General features: G+C 40.4%; 1 protein-coding gene across 1 annotated transcript in view; it reads right to left on the bottom strand.

The window, feature by feature from the left end:
- Positions 1–20,363, bottom strand: part of LOC116313694 (voltage-dependent calcium channel subunit alpha-2/delta-2-like) — a 49,779-nt gene that overhangs the window by 12,622 nt on the left and 16,794 nt on the right. The window contains exons 3-13 of the mRNA XM_039612172.1: positions 11,075–11,191; positions 9,672–9,731; positions 5,357–5,401; positions 4,802–4,937; positions 4,580–4,711; positions 4,418–4,475; positions 4,273–4,323; positions 1,335–1,434; positions 1,083–1,244; positions 857–967; positions 656–734 (exon numbers count right to left, since the gene is read on the bottom strand). Coding sequence (XP_039468106.1) covers positions 656–734; positions 857–967; positions 1,083–1,244; positions 1,335–1,434; positions 4,273–4,323; positions 4,418–4,475; positions 4,580–4,711; positions 4,802–4,937; positions 5,357–5,401; positions 9,672–9,731; positions 11,075–11,191 — 1,051 coding nt within the window. The remainder of the gene's footprint in view (positions 1–655; positions 735–856; positions 968–1,082; positions 1,245–1,334; positions 1,435–4,272; positions 4,324–4,417; positions 4,476–4,579; positions 4,712–4,801; positions 4,938–5,356; positions 5,402–9,671; positions 9,732–11,074; positions 11,192–20,363) is intronic.

Genomic DNA, 20,363 nt, shown 5'->3' with positions numbered 1-20,363 from the left:
CATAGCCACTATCCCTCCTCTGCACATGTCCAAACCATCACAGCCTTGTCTCTCTAACTTCATCTCCAAATTGTTCACCCCGAGTTGTCCCTCTGATGTCATCATTTCTAATTCTGTCCCACCCAGGCAATTACAATGACAATCTCAGCATCTTCAAGTCTGACACCTCTAGCTTGGCCTCCTGTATTTCTGTTTGTGCCACAGCAGGCCTCACTACCATCTTATAAAGCTTCCCTTTCACTCTTGCTGTTGTCAGTCACAAATGACCCCTGATTTTATTCTCCACCGACTCTAACCTACCTGCATGTCAGCTGCTTTGAATGCTTGACCCATGGTTGACCCAGGGTGTCATCAGACCCCTCTTTTGATGCCCTATCATATGCTTTTTGCTAGATCCACAAAGACAGAGTGCAACTTCATCTAGCCAAACATTGCACACATTTCAGTGCTCTTTCTCGGCATGAAGCCACAAAAAACAAAAAAGTAGCAACGCTACAAATATTTTTATTTATCATTACTTTTTTTATCAAGTGATCCACAGAATACATCATCTCATTATCTCATCTTATCATCTCAAAACAGTTTTTAATTTTTAATTTTTTAATACCATGGACTGAATCCTTTTGTAGTCTAAAGTATATGAAGCTGAACTCACCTTTATTGGTGCACGCAATCCATTGTAAGGGAGTGACATCATAGTTATGCTGGCCCACGGAAAAGGTGAATACTCGAACCTGACATGGGTGAATAGAGAAAATGCCAAATTAATTGTCATAGGGTGGTTAGACACTACAGAAACATCCTGCTCAAATGCAGGAGGTAATGGAGAGGTGACTGATTTGCATGAGAAACTGACCGTTTTGTTGGGCCAGTTGTATTGCATGAAAACATCCTGAGCTCGGTCCTCTCCTCCGTCAGTAAACAGCATGATTATTTTATTGCAGTTAGCCCGGGGGACATTTGTTTTCTGAAAATTAGGAAAAAACAAAATGCACATGTCAGTCAATGCAGTAAAACTGCATGCAGAACCTTTATTTTATCACATAATGCCCAGTCAAACGAAATCCGTATAGATGACTTGCATTTAATAGCTGATTGAAGGCAAAGTGAAATCCAGACTTGTAGTCGGTGGTGCCTTTAGCCTGCATCTGCTGCACTGCATCCTTGAAAATCTTTTTGTTGCGCACATTAGCCTGGACTAGATGGCTAAAGCAAGGGACCACAGCCACAGCCTTCTCATTAAACTGAAACACAGGAGCAGACGCAGTTTGAAAACGACAGGGGAAATGATGGAAAACCAATGTTCAGATTCAGTAAGTGTAGCATATGCTAACCCTGGCCACATTGACGTAGTCATCATCGGATAAAGTGTCCAGCATTTCCATCACTGACGCTTTGATCAGTTTCAGGGTGAGTCCGCTGACACTGCCACTCCTGAGGAAACATCAGAATAAACATGCTTAAATAAATACTTATTTATTTAAGCAAGAAGTATTTAGAGACAAACAAAAAGCAAGAAGATAATTTTGTATGAGGGAATGCAAAATTACGCATTTATGTGTCAAGAGTATTAACTAACCCAAAAGGTTTTGGCTCAGATGTAGTTAAAACTCGCAAAATGGTGCTAAAGACGATCTAATTTTATCCATTTTTATGCCAGTCGACAGTTGTGGAAAGCATAGTCTGGATCAGGGGTGTCAAACTTCAGGCTCAGGGACCAAAATTGGGTCAGCAAACACTCTAATTTAGCCCATTGAATGACTTTGGAAAATGTGAAGGAGGGCATAGATTTTGGAATTTCAGGGGTATTTTCATACGTTTTACAACCAAAGCCTTCATACTATACCAAAGTAATTACAGTAAGTGATACATAAACAATTAAATGACAAAAAAATCAATTTTTTTCACTGCCTACTATAAAAAAAATGTTTCTACCACAAGTCAACAAAGACTGAAAACCTGAGACTTGCTGCTGAAATTGGACCTTTTCTTATACTGAGGTATCTCAGGGATTAAACTCCTTCACACTCACAGGAAGGGGACTTTCACTGGTTCGGCCCACAGGATGCAATGCACTGCTGTGCCTGATACAACTATGTCTGTCAATATTCAATTCAATTGTATTTATATAGCACCAAATCACAACAACAGTTGCCCAAAGGAGCTCGAAATAAAAACTCAGAGAAAAGTTCTGTACTGTAACTGTAAAAGTCTCCCTCAAAGTGAAATTTTTTTTTCTTGAAAACTTTCAAACTCTTTTCGTGAGCTTTTTATTCAACCAGGTTTAAAATAATTCAAGAGGCCAGTTTAAAAAGAACAGAATAATTCATAATGCCTCCACTAAAGTCTTCAGTAGTGCTGCAAAATCTCTCCTGCTGCAGTGATTGATCGGCACTGATAAATATATTCAGTGGTTATATAATGGTACTTTTCACTCCTTTACTTTCCACTTCTGATTTAATTTTGTACAGTTTGCATTCAACAAAACACAAATTTCTGCAGTACTAGTGGAAATGTGATCTCAAAAACTACAGTAAAAATATGGCTAAAAAATAAAGCTCATGAATACTGCATGGAAGAATAGATCTGAAATTTTTTTGCATTTTTTGCCATCCTAATGTACACGTGATGAGCAACCAGGTTTCAAACTTATGAAAGGTCTGCTGATTTCCCACATCGAGCTTAACAATGGGATTAACCTTGCAGTAAGTCCCAATGAAGTATGTTCTTTTACCACAATAGCAACCAAGGGGACAGCACAGCAACAAAAGACTGCTGTACTTGAACACGAGTTTGAATTCACTCAGCCAAAAAAAGCAAAACATTAGTGTCTGCTCTGCCATAGAAATACAAATGATTAAAGCAATACTTGAAAAACATTTATGAAATATACAAATTTGCAGATGACAAAATGATGCTACAGCCAACAGCTCGTTGTTATACAAAATACCGAAAACAAACAGAGAACAAAATAATCAAGTTTTGCCCTAAGGCAGAAGGAATATACAATTAAAGCAGTATTTCACACTTTATCCTCTCCCTAATCCGCAAAATAGTGCAAATCATGCTGATGAAAATGTTCCAACAGAAAGGCTCACACAGTGAAAAACAACCAGACTGGATGTGCGGGAAGTTAAAACAGGCACTTTAAATTGCCAGGGGTGAGGGGAAAAAATCTATATAGCCTAATGTCAGAATATTTTGCGTATTTTACAATACATTATATCCATACAGGGACACCAAATATTGATATTTTGTTGCATAAATTAAAATACTCTGGGACTACGAACTAGAGGGCTCATCACGCCTGTAGGAGGTAATCGTTCTGGAAACTGTTGCAGTCTGACTTGGACTGACCGCCATCCCTTTTTCAAAGGTTTGCAAATAACTGCTGTCTACTCAGAGTGCCAACATGTTGCCATCAGTATGAATGAGTCTTTATCAATAAGCATAACTCAAGGGGACTCGGCTCAGCTAGCTGCTGGCTGGTTGTATTCTAGTTACATTCCTATAAAACAGGAAGATTCTTGAGTGCAAATCTAATAATTTTCAGTCTCTGTAGACTTTAACAGATATGTGATTTTCTATGATTTATCACAGTTGCTGTATTATCAGAAACAGATTGCAAGTATTTGCCAACTTGACCGCATTCAATCACGACTGATATCAGACTGACTGTCAACATTTAGCAGGTTTTAGTGACAGCTTGAACGTCTCATTTTGCAGCAAAAAAATAAATAAAAATTGGATTGAACAGATAATGACAAAGTTTAACTTTGAGGACATAACATGTGTTTGAAAACAGGTGATAAATCACATGAATATCACAAAATGTTAAAAATTGCAATAATATTGCATCATCAGAAAGTGAAAACGTGGTTAATAAAACAACAACCAAAGGGGATCATAAAGCTCTAACCTTCAAAATAAAACAGGGAGCAAAATGAAAGAAGGGCAGAGGTGAAATTTGCCTGGTTAACAGTGAGAGGCATGCCGAGAAAAACTCAGGAGGGGCATAAGAAAAGCAAGCAAAAGTAAAAAAGTAAGTAAAAGAAATTCTGTAAAACGACTGGATGTTACAAGAAAAATCAGAGAATCAAGATTTACAAAAACCACATGGGCAGAAAAAAGCGATTTCCTGGACTCTCTGTACATTTCCAGCCAGTCTAGCCTTTGCTTGTGTCCAGCTGTGATGCTAAACTAAGATAACCATAAGAAAAATGAATGTTTATTCTCTGAATGGGTCAAAAGGAGTTTAGCAGAATTACTCACACGTCAACAAGGATGACCATGTCTTTGGGGGATGAGGCACCCTGGATGTACCTGTGGGGAAAAAAGACGAGTACATAAAACTTGATCTGCTTCAATCTATTGCATGCAGCCCACATGTAAACATGTTTAAAGTTGGAACGCATACCAGGGCCTCCTCCTGACATCATACAGGTCAATTTTATCAGGAGCTTTCCAGGGTGTTGCTGCAAACAAAAACCAGAAGAAAATATTCACGTCATAGTATTTACTTTGACTTTGGCTTATTCACCTCCTACCTGACAGCTGGAACCTAAAAACTAAAACCTACCTGGATAATAGCGAGTGACTCCTGTCGCGCTCCCAAATGCTTGCCACAGCAGTGACGGATCCTCTCGACTATTCTCCATGAAGACTTTCTCCAACGCTTGCGTCCAGTTCAGTTCGTTTAGAATGACGGGAGCTAATCAACAAACAGTGAAATATTTTAAATACACACCTTAACCTTAAGCTAATTGCAAACATGTCTTTACAGACTGGGGACTCTACTTACCTCCTTTATAAATATCTGTGGGAATCTGAACAGCTGTGTAGGAATAGTTGACATTATTCTTGAAGTTTGGGTCATACACAAACTCCAGCTTGATGTGAGAGGGATTTTCCACCTCTCCTTCTCCATCCATGGAATACTACATGAACAGGAGGACAAGCACATGAAGCACAAACACATTTCTCTCTCGTAATATTAATACTGTAGTTGAGTCAATTCAGGCTACATGAAGTAAGTATAAGCCGAATACAGTGGAACCTCGGATTGCGAGTAACTTGACCTACGAGTAATGAGCAAAAAAACTCATAGTCATTTGTTTCAGATACATGCATCAGTGTCAGTGACTTATACAGAAAATACCTTTAAAAATGAGTTTTATATGAATATTTTGGGAGCTCGTAGTGGTCCATCAATCATTTCTCATGGGGAAAATTCTCTTTGACATACGAGGGTTTTGGTTTGTGAGCAGCAACGAATCATACTCATAAACCAAGGTACTACTGTACTTAGGTTTTTTTGTTCTTTAATAAAATTTCAGTTTATTTGTCCCTTACTCACATAATCCAGCTCTGCCTTGGAATCATAATAAGCCATGTCCAGCTCCTAGTAGAGAACAGATGGAGATACGAAGAGGCTGCAACTGTGAAACAGTTTGAGGACAAGTAATCATATGCATGCATGTGTCAAGTCTGTCTCTGCACACTGAGTTCTGCATAAGTGTAGCCACTACTTAGAATGTATGTTCATTTAAATTATGACCATCGAAAGTCCAAAACTGCATTTTTTTAATACTACAACCCTGTTTCGAAACAAAAAACAAACAAAAAAACCCAAATCAATGTCTTTTTAATAATTTAAGTAAGATTTTTGAAAATTATATACAGCTTAGAATTAAATGTGGTCCGATGCTGCTGAAATAAACAAGGCCACTCACTGATGAGTACACTTGTGAATATTCACTCTGAGATGAATTTCTTTCAGCTATCAGTAAGAGTGACCTTCTCTGTTCTTTATATTTCATAAAGAGCGGAGAAGCTACCTATACACGTTCATGATTTAGAGTTGAGCATACTCCTACTAAATCTGTATTTATCGTTCACGTTCTCAGACATGCAAGTCACTCATGCCTGCATACAACCCCTGTACGAGCATGGATGCCGTACGTGTGCTGATAACTAGCTGGATGGTCAGAAATGTTTTCTATATTGTCTGAAGTTTCAGGAACTTGCTGAAATGCATTTTTTTATTCATCGTAGGATTTCAGCTTGCTTTTGTGGATAAACCATCAAAAAATTCCAAGGCAGTTTCATTTCAAATACCATAAAATGCCTTTATTCTTGTAGGATGGTCAGGTTTAACTCTAAAAAAACAAGCAAAAAAACCCAATGCATTTCAGCAGGCAAGCCTTGTTATAGTCGTTGCTCTTAGTTAAATGTAGATGCAGAGACAATGTTAGCAGACACGTTGAATCACTGAATCACATGACTATAGACCATGACGAGGGTCTAGCAGCACTTGAAGTACTCAGAATCTGAAATGTCACCTAATGATTTTCTATTGTCGTCGACTGAATGGAGGTTAACTAACAACATTACACAGTATTTAAACAGACCAAAGGATGTGCTACGGAGGCTTTATATAGTCCTCCTTAAGCAGGTGTATAACTGGGTCAAAGGGAAGAAAACTCTGTTAAATTATGAAAGAAATATTTGTTTTTTTCAAACACATTATTCAGAAAAAAATTGTTTGTCTTAATCTGGATCATGTTTTTTAAAATAAAATCAATCCCAATATTAAATTATTTTAGTGTACAGCAGGGAGAAAATAAAATTCTTATGTCTTATAACCTTTAAAGAGAATAAAGGAACTTTGCATACATCTGTATTTAGAAAATTAACAGACAGAAACATTATGGTACACGCCAGCAGCTTTCACCCAAAGTGGCTTAAAGAAAATGTCCCTTTTGGTCAAATCTAATGATTGAGGACAGTCTGTAACCAGGAAAAGGATTTTGAGGCAAAATCTAATGAAATAGCATTTTCAGGAACATAGATATAGAAAGACTATTCAACACCTGGACAGACAAACCTTATTTAAAAGAAATGTTCCAAAACTAATAAAACATGAATTAGTCTTGGCCAAAAGGAATTGGGGTATTATTGGGAGCGATGATGTAATGACCCAGATCTCCTCTGAACCACCATTAATCAGTTTTAGGAGGACTCTCACCCTACACAACAAACTGGTACACACCAATCAACAACCAGACTCCCAGGAACATGGCTGTGCCCAAAACCTAGAGAATCCTGTTTGATAAATCAGAAAGTTCTTTCATGACTTAGCCCATGTGTATCTTTTCCAATGAGCACCTCAAATAGAATCAGTTTGAATCCAGGGATTTGAGACTTTGTTGTTCTCTTTCTCTCTCGGTCAGGCCCGTCTCCAGGGTGTACCCCACCTCTTGCCCAGTCACAGCTGGGGGGGGGGACAGGCACCAGCTGTTCCGAGACCCCAAGCTGGATGCACGGATCCAAAACATTTTTTCCCAGAAAGGAGTTACAGCCCAAAAAAATTATTCCTCCATCCATAAAATGTTAACAAAAAGCACAAAAATGTCAGAGCTTTCCAAAGTGATATTTTAAAAGTAACACTTTCATCTAAACAGCAGCCAAAAAAAGTACAGAAGTCTTTAGTTTAAAACTACACTTAAAAAAGGAAAAGCTGCATTTGTGATGTTGTAACCACCAAATGTTTCCTATTGTTCGGTACTGTTTTCTGTTCAGCACGCTCACATTATGAATCAGTAGACAGGCTGTAAGGCTTGTGTGGAGCATCGCCATCTGTTACTGTCTTTACTTCAGAGTACGGGTGACATCTACACTGAGGTGGATGTGTTCCTATTTTTGGCCTGTTCTGATTACCAGATTTGATCTCCAAAGAGCGCCTTAGCCTAAATCGAACTTAACATGACAACTCCATCAGTCTGCCGTTAGTCATCTTGTTGTTAGTAATATAAAGTTTTAGCACCTCTGAAAACACCGAGCTATCAGTCAGTGTTCTTTTTCAGTCAGTCCAAAGAAATGATGCTGCTCATCCACCATGTTAACTTCTCCTATGAGCTTCTTCTCCTAATATTAATCTGTCAGCAGCGATAAAGGATAGTTTCATTCATATATGATAAAAAAGGAGACATTTAGGGTTTACTCAGATCGTCTCTTCAATCTGTCTCTTTCTCATCATGCCCTCACCTTTATGTATAACAATATGCTTGTTCCTATCTTTGCTAAGAGACAGATGAGAAGATGGATATCACTCTTATATCCCTCTGCTAAATATAGAGCTCCACGCTAAGCAGGCTGGAGTGCTCAGCTTAGCATACATACTGGTTACAAGTGGAAACAACACCATCTCTATACAAATATTTATTTTTAAAAAAAACCCAAAGAGTAAAATTGGTAATCTTTGCTGATCAGGCCTTTTTACTTTCAGACTTTATATAGCACCAAATCACAAGAACAGTCCCATCAAGGTGCTTTTTACACTAAGGTAAAGCTCCCACAATTATGGAGATAAAACCCAATGATCAAACGACTCCCTTTAAGCAAGCACTTGGCAACAGTGGGAAGGAAAAACTCGCTTTTAACAAGAACAAATCTGTGATAGAACTACTCATTTAAGAGCAGCCATCTGCCACAACCGGACTCTGCTTACAGAGATGGAAAGAGCATCTTTGAATGCACAGCATATCCAGGCTAATGGTGATGGTGTAATGGTGTGGGGGCTATTTACTTGGCACACTTTCGGCCTCTTAGTATTGATCATCATTTAAAAACTCCAGCCTACGTGGCCATGTCCTTCCCTTTATGATAACAGTGTACCATCTTCTGATGATCAAATCTAGTTACTTTCCTAAATCACTTTGCCTACATTCAAAAGAGAAGAGAAGAAACGAAAACAACAGCCAGTTAAGATGGGGAAATCTAACTGGGAGCCTATGGCAAACTTCACAAAGTGGTCAAGAGTGTCTACTCAGATTGCAGCGGATGAGCAAAAACATGTAGTCCTTTGAAATCACAGGGGAATTCAGTGCCTCTGAGAAGGATGTGAGAACCCATGTGAGAGGATGAGGTTAATCCCGTCTCATTTTGTCGGGGAAATGAAGCAGACCGAGTGGAAAAGTGGAATGCCAATGTGTGTAGGCCTCAAAAGAAGCACACGGCTGAGTGCGCTCAGTCATCTGTTTCAGCCAGACGAGCGCAGCGCAGAGGGATCCACTCAGCTGCCTGGTGTAAATGTTTCTTTCTCAGGTCATCCCGTTTAGAGACACAGCGCTGAGAAACAAACCCCTGAATTATTTTATTCAGTGAATTCAAGGTAAAATGGTAGAGATTTTAATATGTGAGGAAATGTGTTGAAAAGTCTTCTTGATAAATGAATATATTCATTTATCAAGAAGACTTTTCAACACATTTTTGAAGTTTTTAGGGAAACAATACAGTGTATTACAATAATATAGATTATTGTAATACACTGTATTGTTTCCCCAAATTTTTAATCGACACATTTTCAAGTATTTCAAAGATAATATGTTTAAATAAAAAAAATTTTCCCCTTGAAATTACTATAGATTAACTCAAGTTCAAATCCACTATGGACACAAAAGCCCTTATGAAGAAAAGAAAAGCCGAATATGTTGAAAACAAAAACCCACCAAGGCCTTACAAGTAATAAAAAAAAACACATTTGGAAATGGAAAGTAAAAGAAATGGAGCTCAATTTGATACATGCATGACTATCAAAGCTATAAACTGAGTAACATTATAAACATTATATTTTTAATTTGAACTGAGAATATAATGTTATTGAGACTTACCTTGATTTCATCCTGCCACAGATGCTCCCGCTGGAGCCGCTCTGCTTCACTGGCTAACCTCTACAGAGACAAAGCCACATTAGACAAGCAAGTATGATGGGGGGGGGGGGGTCACTATTAGACAGACTTAATCAGACTTGTGTTAACTGGTGTTTGTAAATGATACTGTGGTCTTGCATTTTGCACAACATGGAATGGGTTCTCAATCAAACTTTTCTGTCTTTGCTTGCATCTGTGCTATAAGCAAGTAGCGTTTGTATCTGTAGGTCATATCTTTACAAAACTTTTAGGTTTTGCACAAACACCATTGTACAAAAGGACAGAAATGGATTGCATGTAGCCATGTGAAAATAAACTTCACCCTCTATCATTTCTAAGGTTTTAGGTATAAAGACATAATTTAAAAAATCATCTGGTCTTTAAAAGGCTATAAAATTAAGTAAATATAATCTGCTGATATTCTGTATTCTGTTTTTGCTAAGCATGGTGCTCTGACTTATGTGCAAACATCTCCACTTTATTCTGGTCTATACAAATGATGTTGCAAAGATCTTGTGGTTTGTTTAGATGCAGCTTTCCAACCCTAAGCCATGCTGTTCATTTTAGAGAGAGGAGGCTTTCTCCTGGCAGCCCTTCCAAACAACATGTACTTGTTCGGTCTTCTTCTAATGCTAACTCTAGTGCTAACTTTAGCAGTTTCTCTAAGCTTTGCTCAGGCTGATCTTCAGGTGAATTTGCTGTGATATCCACTCCAGCGAAGATTGGCAGCTGTTTTGAGGCTTTTACCCTCGTGAATAACATTTCTCGCTATATTGGAAATGGTTTTATAATCCTTCCCAAATTGACAGCAGCAGCAATAATTGTTTCTCTGAGATCATTGCTGAAATTTTTTCCTCCATGGCACTGTGCTAACACACAACTGAATGCTCCAGACCAACAAACTGATAAATCTTTTTCTTTCAGAGAGGTGCACATACTTGATGATGATTGGTTAACTGGGTATATCTGATTATCAACACCTCCTAACTCCCTTAGATTTAGTAAATGTTTAGTTAGATTTTCACACACTAATTCTGCAGTTTGATTTTTGGTTATTAAATAAGGACACAGTGTAATATGTCACAAGTTACTGCGCATCTGAGATTGTATTTATCTAATATTAGAAAAATGAGAAGGATCAGATTATTTTATGTTGTGATAAGTAGGGCGTTTCTTTTACATGTGTTTTTTAAAGCAACATTGTGTGATTATGGCAGGAGATGTAAATTATATTCAAACCTTACATATGAAATTACCAGGAAGTTAGAACCTTCTAAAACAGAGAGATCACTTTGCTTCAATAAGAAATTAATATTTAAAAATCACAAGACAAAAATACAAAACTTGAGGAAACATATACTTACATCAAGTGCTTTGCGCTTTTTAGCCAGAAGTTTCTCAATATCCGAGGCCACTTTTTCAACAATCTTCCGAGGCTGATTCTTCACCAGACTAAACCGACGCCTTTCTTCATTGTATATCTGTAAAGTTTGAATGGACAGCTGTTAAAAACATGAGAGATCAAGAGCTCAACACTATATGGACTGCAAACCCCACTCCTGCTGACTTTTCCGGATAAGTTATCTGTGAATAAATCGTTTTTTTTCATGAACCTCCAGAACAAAAAAGGACACTGACAGAGTGTCTGAGACCGAGCTGTAAGATTCAAAGCTCATCTGTTCATTGAAGGCGCACTTGCTGTGTCTGCGTGTACAGTCCAATTCTAAGATGTCTCCTTTCATGCATAAGCATTTATGAACACTGTTTTCACACTGAAGCACCCAAAGTAATTTTATGTGCAATGATCACCATGTCATAAAAAAACATACAGAAAGTAATTTACATTAGAGTTCATTTATGCTTAAGTTAAAAAGGCATATTTGTATCACACAGCTGACTTTCTTCAAATTAGATGCGTGTTATACACATGGGGGTCTTAAGCTTGATACACCCAAATGACGCTCTTAATGCTTTTCTCTGCAGGGTCTGAATTTGAATTAGACCGCACAGAGAAAGCAAAATTCAGAGCACCTGCTGTACAGCTTTGGTACAGGGGGACATCTGGGAATCACACTGGACTGATAGTGGGTGGAGCTGTACTGAGTAATGATTTTATTTAAGAGCAATACCTTCCACAATATTTAGAATAATTTCTGCTTTGAAATTCTTAGAGCTTAAATCGTGGCCACGCTGCTAGTGCTGGTTTAGGCTCTTTTGCCTTCTGCCTTAATTTTTAATGGCGCTGATTCATCAAGGTGCTGAAAACATTCTGGTTCATATTGACATGACAGCATCAAAGAGTTGCTGTAGATCTGTCAGGTACACATCCACCACATCTCTAAGGTGCTCTATTGGATTGTGTAAAGTAGTCAGACTCGAACGCCAAGGAAGGTGGTAGGGAAGCAGACTTAGCATTTTGGGTTTCCAGAGGTGAGCAATTTATTTACAGTGAACCCCATCCTACATGAAACTTAACAAAACTTCCCCCCAAAGTAACTTAATTAACAAAACTCAAAATACATAGATTTGGTAACACAGCTCACCTCTCCCCTCTCCTCAGAGCCTGGCAGAGACTGACTATATATAGGGCCATCAATCTCCCTTCAGTTAGCCCAGCCAGTACCACTCACTAGAGCTGAGTGATCTAAAACTCTACATAGTTGATTGAAAAGGACAAAAACCTCCTCACACTTCTGATTAGCACATTTACACACTAAATGGCTGTATTAACGAAAAAAAAAAAAGATTCAAATCCCTTTAGACCTGGTAACAAACAAAAGGAAGCATTTCTATGATAAAAGAAACCCCTCCTCTTGGTTCAGCCTGCCGATGTCATGTGTGACATCATCAGCACTTTAAAATGCACTTAATTTGGAAATGCTAGGCAGGCCTTTCCCCACACCTGACCTACATGAAGACTGAAAAGAAAGAACAAAGAAAATATGAACAAATGACTTAATCTGTAACATAATAAAATATAAAGAAACATGTAACTGAGTATTTGCCTTAATTTGGAAAATGTTTGATTTGCCGGCAACAGAATGCTTACACAAACAAACCCGGGATAGTGAGTGCAGCAATGTTACTTTGACTCATAGCAAATAAATACAGAAACAGAATAATGTGCACAAAAAAGGTCAACACACCTGGGACAAATGGAGAGCATTACAACTGCAGTGAAGTTTAGATGGTGTGGTCGTCTGCTGCTGTAGACCATCTGCTTCAACATTTGTTTGTTTTTTTTAGTTATTTTTGACTCTTCTTCTTAACACAGAGTGTTTAACCTCTGACTTCTGATCAATAAGACATTTCTCAACCAGAGAACTACTACTCAGTGGATATTTTCTCTCTTGTGTTCTCTGTAAACATAAGAGATGGTTGTGCGGGGAATTCCCAGCAGATCACCATTTTCTGAAATAATCAAGCTAGCCTGTCTGGCATCCACAACCATGCCATGATCAAATTCACTCAAATCACCTTCCTTTCCCAATCTGATGATCAGTCTAACTTTAACAGGTCACCTTTAGTCTACATGAACCAAATGCATCGGGTTGCTGCCATGTTATTGGCTGGTACTGGCTAGATATTTGCATTAACAGGCAGTTGAACAGGTGTACCTAACAAAGCGGGCAGTGAGTGTACATTTGTTGCTTAGTTATCAGGTTTTCAGTTTTCAGATTCAGATATTAGTTTTGTAGTAAAAAAAAAAAAAGGTGCCTGGCATTTTTTATTATTTATAAATTTCATATCTCTCTATGGCAAAACGTTTCAATTATGTATTATTACACACAGAGTAGGATCTCCTTGTTGTCATCCAATACGCAAAGAGTATATTATTTTACAGCATCTTATTGTATGCTTACTGTATTTTAGGTGTATCTATCCCACATGCAAAGATGTTGGAGAAAGAATTAAGATAAGCCAAAAAGAAAGGCAGTGATCTGGATGAATCTGTTTGGCAGGCATACATACAGACTGCAAGAGGGCTTTTCCCCTAAAATTAGCTTTCTTCCCTAACTTTAAAATGTCCCAAATGTTGAATACTGACCAGATGCTTTACTGGCCCATGCTGCACAGATGGGAACATGCAGCGATGAACAGGGTGTTTCTGTGAACTGTGCTGTCTGTGAAGAACTAGGTCTTGTGTAGAATCAATCAAGGAGCACCACTGAGGACACGCATTATGTGGGTAAAACATAGATAACAACCACGTAGGAACATAAGTATTGAACCTGGTAGCATTTTCCTCATTAAATATATTTCTAATAGAGCTATTGAGATGAAATGCAAGTCAGGTGATTGATCGGGTCGATCTATCAGCTTCATGAGGACACACATGATTTTTCTCTTAGTATTTAGGTATGAACACAAAGCCAACAGCACAAAGAGACTTTAAAGTGATCGCCACAGTGATTCTACTTTAGAAACAGGAACAGAAACTGAACTACTATAAGAAATGGTTCTTATTTCCAGCCTTAGTGCTCACTGGAACATTCATACCCAACGCTATCAGTACGTTTTGCAACAACAAGGTCGCTACAGTCTTGACGGAGCTTTTTGCTTTTATTCATAACGAGATGCTTCTTGTGTGACACCGTGCCAATGAAAAACCTTTTCATAGGCCATCAAATAGGACTGAACCAGCTGATATTAATTTGGGGTACGGCTGCTTTTAAAATGCAGAGAGATTTCAAAACAATTTATACCTGTGTCATTATGTGTGCCTATGCCAAGAGGCACACATATTACTATTCGTCGGATTTATTATTCTTATTATTATTGTGTGGATGCTTTATGCATCCACACTATTGAGTTCCTGTTTCTCTTTATTCTTTATTATTCCAGTTGCCACTTTTTTTATGCGTTTTTGGCATAACTACTTTCACAATTTTCAGCCGATTTTCACCGTTCAAATTTTAAACTATTCTGCTATTTCTGCTAATGTGTGCTATGACTTTTGGTATTTTTTGCTGTTATACTTTTTAAAATATTAAGCTTTTTTCCTTTAATTTGTCCCATTGAAATGAATGGGAAATTTCTGCAATTCTGCTAAAACTTGCTCATTTTTGAAACTTAACTACTTTCTCATACTTTCGCCTAGAACAACCATTCAAACTTTAAAATGTTCACAAATTATTGGGCTATTCATGAATGATTCAGCTTTTTCATATCTGTTACCGTTTTCATCTTATCCCTCTTTAAGTTTTGAGTTTCATCTTTGTGATTTTTCACAAAATACATGCGTTGTTATGGTTGCTATGCAGTTGGTTCTAAGTGAGCCACTGTACCTTTGGCAATTTTCTCTTCATGTCCGAACAACTTCTTGCTACTTGATTAATTTTCACTCAACTCCCACAAATTATACATCAAAACGTAGGTATTTTTGCTGGCTTTCAGAAAATGTCACTATCATTTTGTGGGATTTATAGAATTTTGGCAAATCTCCTCAGACCAACACAAAGTCGAAAAACTCTCCATAGAAAGTCAATGGAGAGTTTGATCAAAATCACCGCTTAATTTCTGTAATGAGAGGCATTTTGAATCGTCATATCTCCTTAACGAAGCGAAGTTAAGACATGAGGCTTGCCCCGTATATCTTCAGACACTCATGACGCTCACAATTCAAGAATTATTTTCTCACCTATTACTGTTCTGAGATGAGTTAGACTTGTTTGAGGGTAGGAAATTCGTCCTTCGCTCAGATTTCTTCAGATTTCAAACTCTGGAAATGAGGCACTTTTTTCTCTCGTCATATCTTTTTGATGGATTTCCACACAGACCTGAAAATTTCCATGACTGTTCACCAAAGCCTGCTGTCTCTTACGGTGAAAGAATGATATCGATACTCCAAATAGATTTAGAGTTAGAAAGCGTTGTTTGAGGGCAGGTCAAGGCAGTTTTGCTTCGCCTCTACTCAGTTATGGTGCATTACAAGTCAAATATCTTTAATAATTCATATTTTAATGATAAATTGTCAACACTTTAAGATTCCTCCATCTCTTCTGAACAAAACGGTGTAAGAATGACCGTTCTAGCCCCTACGGTTAGGAAATTATGGTCATTTGTTTGAGGGGAGTCCTCACTATGAGAAATAGACTGCAAAAATCCTGTGTCTCTCTGTGCTGCGTGCACCTGTTTTGGCGGGAAAAGCACACAGCCTCTCTGATTGGTGGATTCAAATTCAGCAGCTCCCAGGCTGCTTGACTGACCTAGAAACTTGCTTCTCTCTCCTGTGTGTGTGTGTGTGTGTGTGTGTGTGTGTGTGTGTGTGTGTGTGTGTGTGTGTGTGTGTGTGTGTGTGAGAGAGAGAGAAGAGAGAGGAGGCGAGAGAGTTTTATGGGAGCATCTTATTGTATGATTTAGATTCAATATATTTAGACTGGTTGACTGAATTTGATCCTGTGTGTGTCTCTCTGTGCATGTGTGTTTCCATATGTGTCCATATTTGTGATTGTGTGACTGTTATACTTTTTTTTGCTGATTTGTTTTTTTTTTTCATTTCACAATTACATTTGAGGGACCCTTAGCATGTTCAGGATTTTTTCAGCTGTCCATTTTGCTTTTCCAAATTTTCCATTTAAGTTATTACTGTTGTGCTAAGTCATAGCTTTTCTGCTGCTTTTCAGAATTTCTGCTAAATACAGCATTTCTGCTAAATCATACTATTTCTGCCATTTCATGAGATTTGAGCTAAATACAGCTTTTCTGCTAAATCATACTCTTTCTGCTATTTCATAAGATTTGTGCTAAATATAGTGTTTCTGCTATTTCTGCCAAATTTAGTATTTTTGATTATTTAGGGTTTTTCTACCAAATCATAGTACAGTTTTACTGCTTTTTATAGGATTTTTAGAGGATATTTATATTGCTTAATATATTATTTCTGCTTTTTATAGGATTTGTCCTTAATATAGTTTTTCTAAAAAATGTAGTATTTATGCTTAATCATACTGTTTCTATATATTTCTGCCAGGTCCCCAGGCAGCTAATCCTCTGTGAGGACTGATACATACAAATACATATCAGGGCCTGCACGGCTTCCCAGCCAGCCAATCATATCTGAGGTCTGCCCTTTCTTCCCTTGTCATATCTCAGCGACGGATGTACAAAGAGCAATGAAAATCACAGTCAAAGTACACCAAAGTCCGCTGATTCACCCAGTACAAGAATTATGCTTCTAGTCCACCTAGTTTTTGAGTTACATGACATTTTGTAACTCCAAAAATCGGCGTTTTATGCCTCTCACCGCGATCTAAATCTGACAGTTCATCACCCTGTTTTCCAGGCGCTCGTTCTCTTTCCCAGTGGCACAGTTTGTAATGACACACGTCTGCAACCCAAAGGTCGTGGTTTCAATTCCACCTTGGGCAACATGTTTTTTTCCCTACAAATTAATACACTATCACAGACCACTAATTCATATTCATCATTTATTACCATTCTGCAAACTTTTATGATTTTAGCAGCTTTTCTAATATGGACCTCAGATTCTTGTTACTCCATGACACAAATACTGTTCCCTTTAGGCTCTGTGTGTGTGTGTGTGTGTGTGTGTGTGTGTGTGTGTGTGTGTGTGTGTGTGTGAGAGAGAGAGAGAGAGAGAGAGCCTTTTTATGGGAGCATCTTATTGTATGATTTAAATTCAATATATTTAGACTGGTTGACTGAATTTGATCCTGTGTGTGTCTCTCTGTGCATATGTGTTTCCATATGTGTCTATATTTGTGATTGTGTGACTGTTATACTTTTTTTTGGCGATTTTTTTCATTTAACAAGTACATTTGAAGGATCCTTAGCATGTTCAGCATTTTTTCAGCTGTCCATTTTGCTTTTCCAATTTTTCTGTTTAAGTTATTACTATTGTGCTAAATCATACTATTTCTGCTATTTTATAAGATTTGTGCTAAATATAGTATTTCTGCCAAATGTAGTATTTCTGGGTCGGGTGCATTGTGTGTCGGGCGGCGGCCAGGAGCGGAGGCCCTGGCGGACTGATCCCCGGCTGCCAAGACTGGCAATAGGGACATGGAATGTCACCTCTCTGGTGGGGAAGGAGCCTGAGTTAGTGCGCGAGGTTGAGAAGTACCGGCTAGATATAGTCGGGCTCACCTCTACGCATGGCTTGGGCTCTGGAACTAGTCTCCTGGAGAGGGGCTGGACTCTGTCTCAGTCTGGAGTTGCCCCTGGTGAGAGGCGGCGGGCTGGGGTGGGTATTCTAATATCCCCCCGGCTTGCTGCCGGTACGTTGGGGTTTTTCCCGGTGGATGAGAGGGTTTGTTCCCTGCGCCTCAGGGTCGGGGAACGGGTCCTGACTGTCATCTGCGCTTATGCGCCGAGTGGCAGTTCAGAGTACCCAGCCTTCTTAGAGTCCCTGGGGGGTGCTGGAAGGTGCCCCACTGGGAGACTTCAATGCTCACGTGGGTAACGACAGCGATACCTGGAGGGGCGTGATTGGGAGGAACGGCCTCCCTGATCTGAACCCGAGTGGTCTTCTGTTATTGGACTTCTGTGCAAATCACAGTTTGGCCATAACGAACACCTTGTTCGAACATAAGAGTGTCCATAAGTGCACGTGGCACCAGGATGCTCTAGGCTGCAGGTCGATGATCGATTTTGTAATCGTATCACCAGACCTGCGACCATATGTTCTGGACACTCGGGTAAAGAGAGGGGCTGAGCTGTCAACTGATCACCACCTGGTGGTGAGTTGGATCAGGTGGCGGGGAGGACGCTGGACAGACCCGGTGCACCTAAACGCGTGAGTGAGGGTGTGCTGGGAACGTCTAGCAGAGGCCCCAGTCCGCGAGATCTTCAACGCACACCTCCGGCAGAGCTTCAACAACATTCCGAGGGAGACTGGGGACATTGAGTCCGAATGGACCATGTTCAGCGTCTCCATTGCCGAAGCTGCTGCATTGAGCTGCGGCCACAAGGTGGTTGGTGCCTGCCGTGGTGGTAATCCCCGAACCAAATGGTGGACACCAGAGGTGAAGGGAGCCACCAGGCTGAAGAAGGAGTCCCATCGGGCTTGGTTAGCCTGTGGGACTCCAGAGGCAGCTGACAGGTATCGACAGGCCAAGCGGAATGCGGCTCGGGCAGTGGCTGAAGCAAAAACTTGGGTGTGGGAGGAGTTCGGAGAGGCCATGGAAAAAGACTTTCGGACTGCCTCGAAGAGATTCTGGCAAACCGTCAGGCGTTTCAGGAGGGGAAAGCGGTGCTCTACCTGCACTGTGTATAGTGCTGGCGGTGCGCTGCTGACGCCGACTGAGAAAATTGTCAGACGGTGGAAGGAATACTGAGGACCTCCTTAATCCCACTGACACGTCTTCCGAGGAGGAAGCAGAGTCTGGGGATGAGGGAATGACCCGCCAATTTCTGGGGTCGAGGTCACTGAGGCAGTTAAACAACTCCTCGGTGGCAGAGCCCCTGGTGTTGATGAGGTCCGCCCGAGTTCCTGAAGGCTCTGGACGTTGTAGGGCTGTCCTGGTTGACACGCCTCTACAATGTTGCGTGGAGATCAGGGGCAGTACCCTGGACTGGCAGACCGGGTGGTGGTCCCCATCTTTAAGAAGGGGGACCGGAGGGTGTGTTCCAACTACAGGGGATCACACTCCTCAGCCTCCCTGGGAAAGTCTATGCCAGGGTGCTGGAAAGGAGAGTTCGTCCGTTAGTCGAACCTCGGATACAGGAGGAACAATGCGGTTTTCGTCCTGGTCGCGGGAACACTGGACCAGCTCTTTATCCTCTCAAGGATACTTGAGGGTGCATGGGAGTTTGCCCAACCAGTCTACATGTGTTTTGTGGACTTGGAGAAGGCATTCGACCGTGTCCCTCGGGGTGTCCTGTGGGAGGTGTTGCGGGAGTATGGGGTGTCTGGCCCATTGCAACGGGCCATTCGATCCCTATACAACCGTTGTAAGAGTTTGGTTCGCATTGCCGGCAATAAGTCGGACTCGTTTCCGGTGGGTGATGGGCTCCGCCAGGGCTGCCCTTATCACCGATTCTGTTCATAATTTTATGGACAGGATTTCTAGGCGCAGCCAAGTGGCGGAGGGCTTTCACTTGGTGGCCTCAGAATCTCATCTCTGCTTTTTATGGATGATGTGGTTCTGATGGCTTCATCGGTGGGGGCCTCCAGCTCGCACTGGAACGGTTCGCAGCCGAGTGTGAAGCAGCGGGAATGAGGATCAGCACCTCCAAATCTGAGGCCATGGTTCTCAGCCGGAAAAGGGTGGAGTGCCCACTCTGGGTCGGGATGAGTTCCTGCCCCAAGTGGAGAGTTTAAGTATCTCGGGGTCTTGTTCGCGAGTGATGGGAGAAGGGAGCCGGAGATCGACAGACGGATTGGTACTGCGGCTGCAGTGATGCGGACGCTGCACCGGTCCGTCGTGGTGAAGAGGGAGCTGAGTGTAAAAGCGAAGCTCTCAATTTACCGGTCGATATACGTCCCGACCCTCACCTATAGCCACGAGCTGTGGGTAGTGACCGAAAAGAACGAGATCGCGGATACAAGCGGCAGAAATGAGCTTCCTCCGAAGGGTGGCTGGCCTCTCCCTTAGAGATAGGGTGAGAAGTTCGGCCATCCGGGAGGGGCTCAGAGTAGAGCCGCTGCTCCTCCACATCAAAAGGAGCCAGTTGAGGTGGTTCGGGCAT

This window comes from Oreochromis aureus, linkage group 5 (assembly GCF_013358895.1).
Source record: "Oreochromis aureus strain Israel breed Guangdong linkage group 5, ZZ_aureus, whole genome shotgun sequence".
In the NCBI taxonomy this organism is placed as follows: Eukaryota; Metazoa; Chordata; class Actinopteri; order Cichliformes; family Cichlidae; genus Oreochromis; species Oreochromis aureus.
The sequence above is the reverse complement of the archived record's forward strand: the minus strand, read 5'-3'. Positions and strand labels throughout refer to the sequence as shown.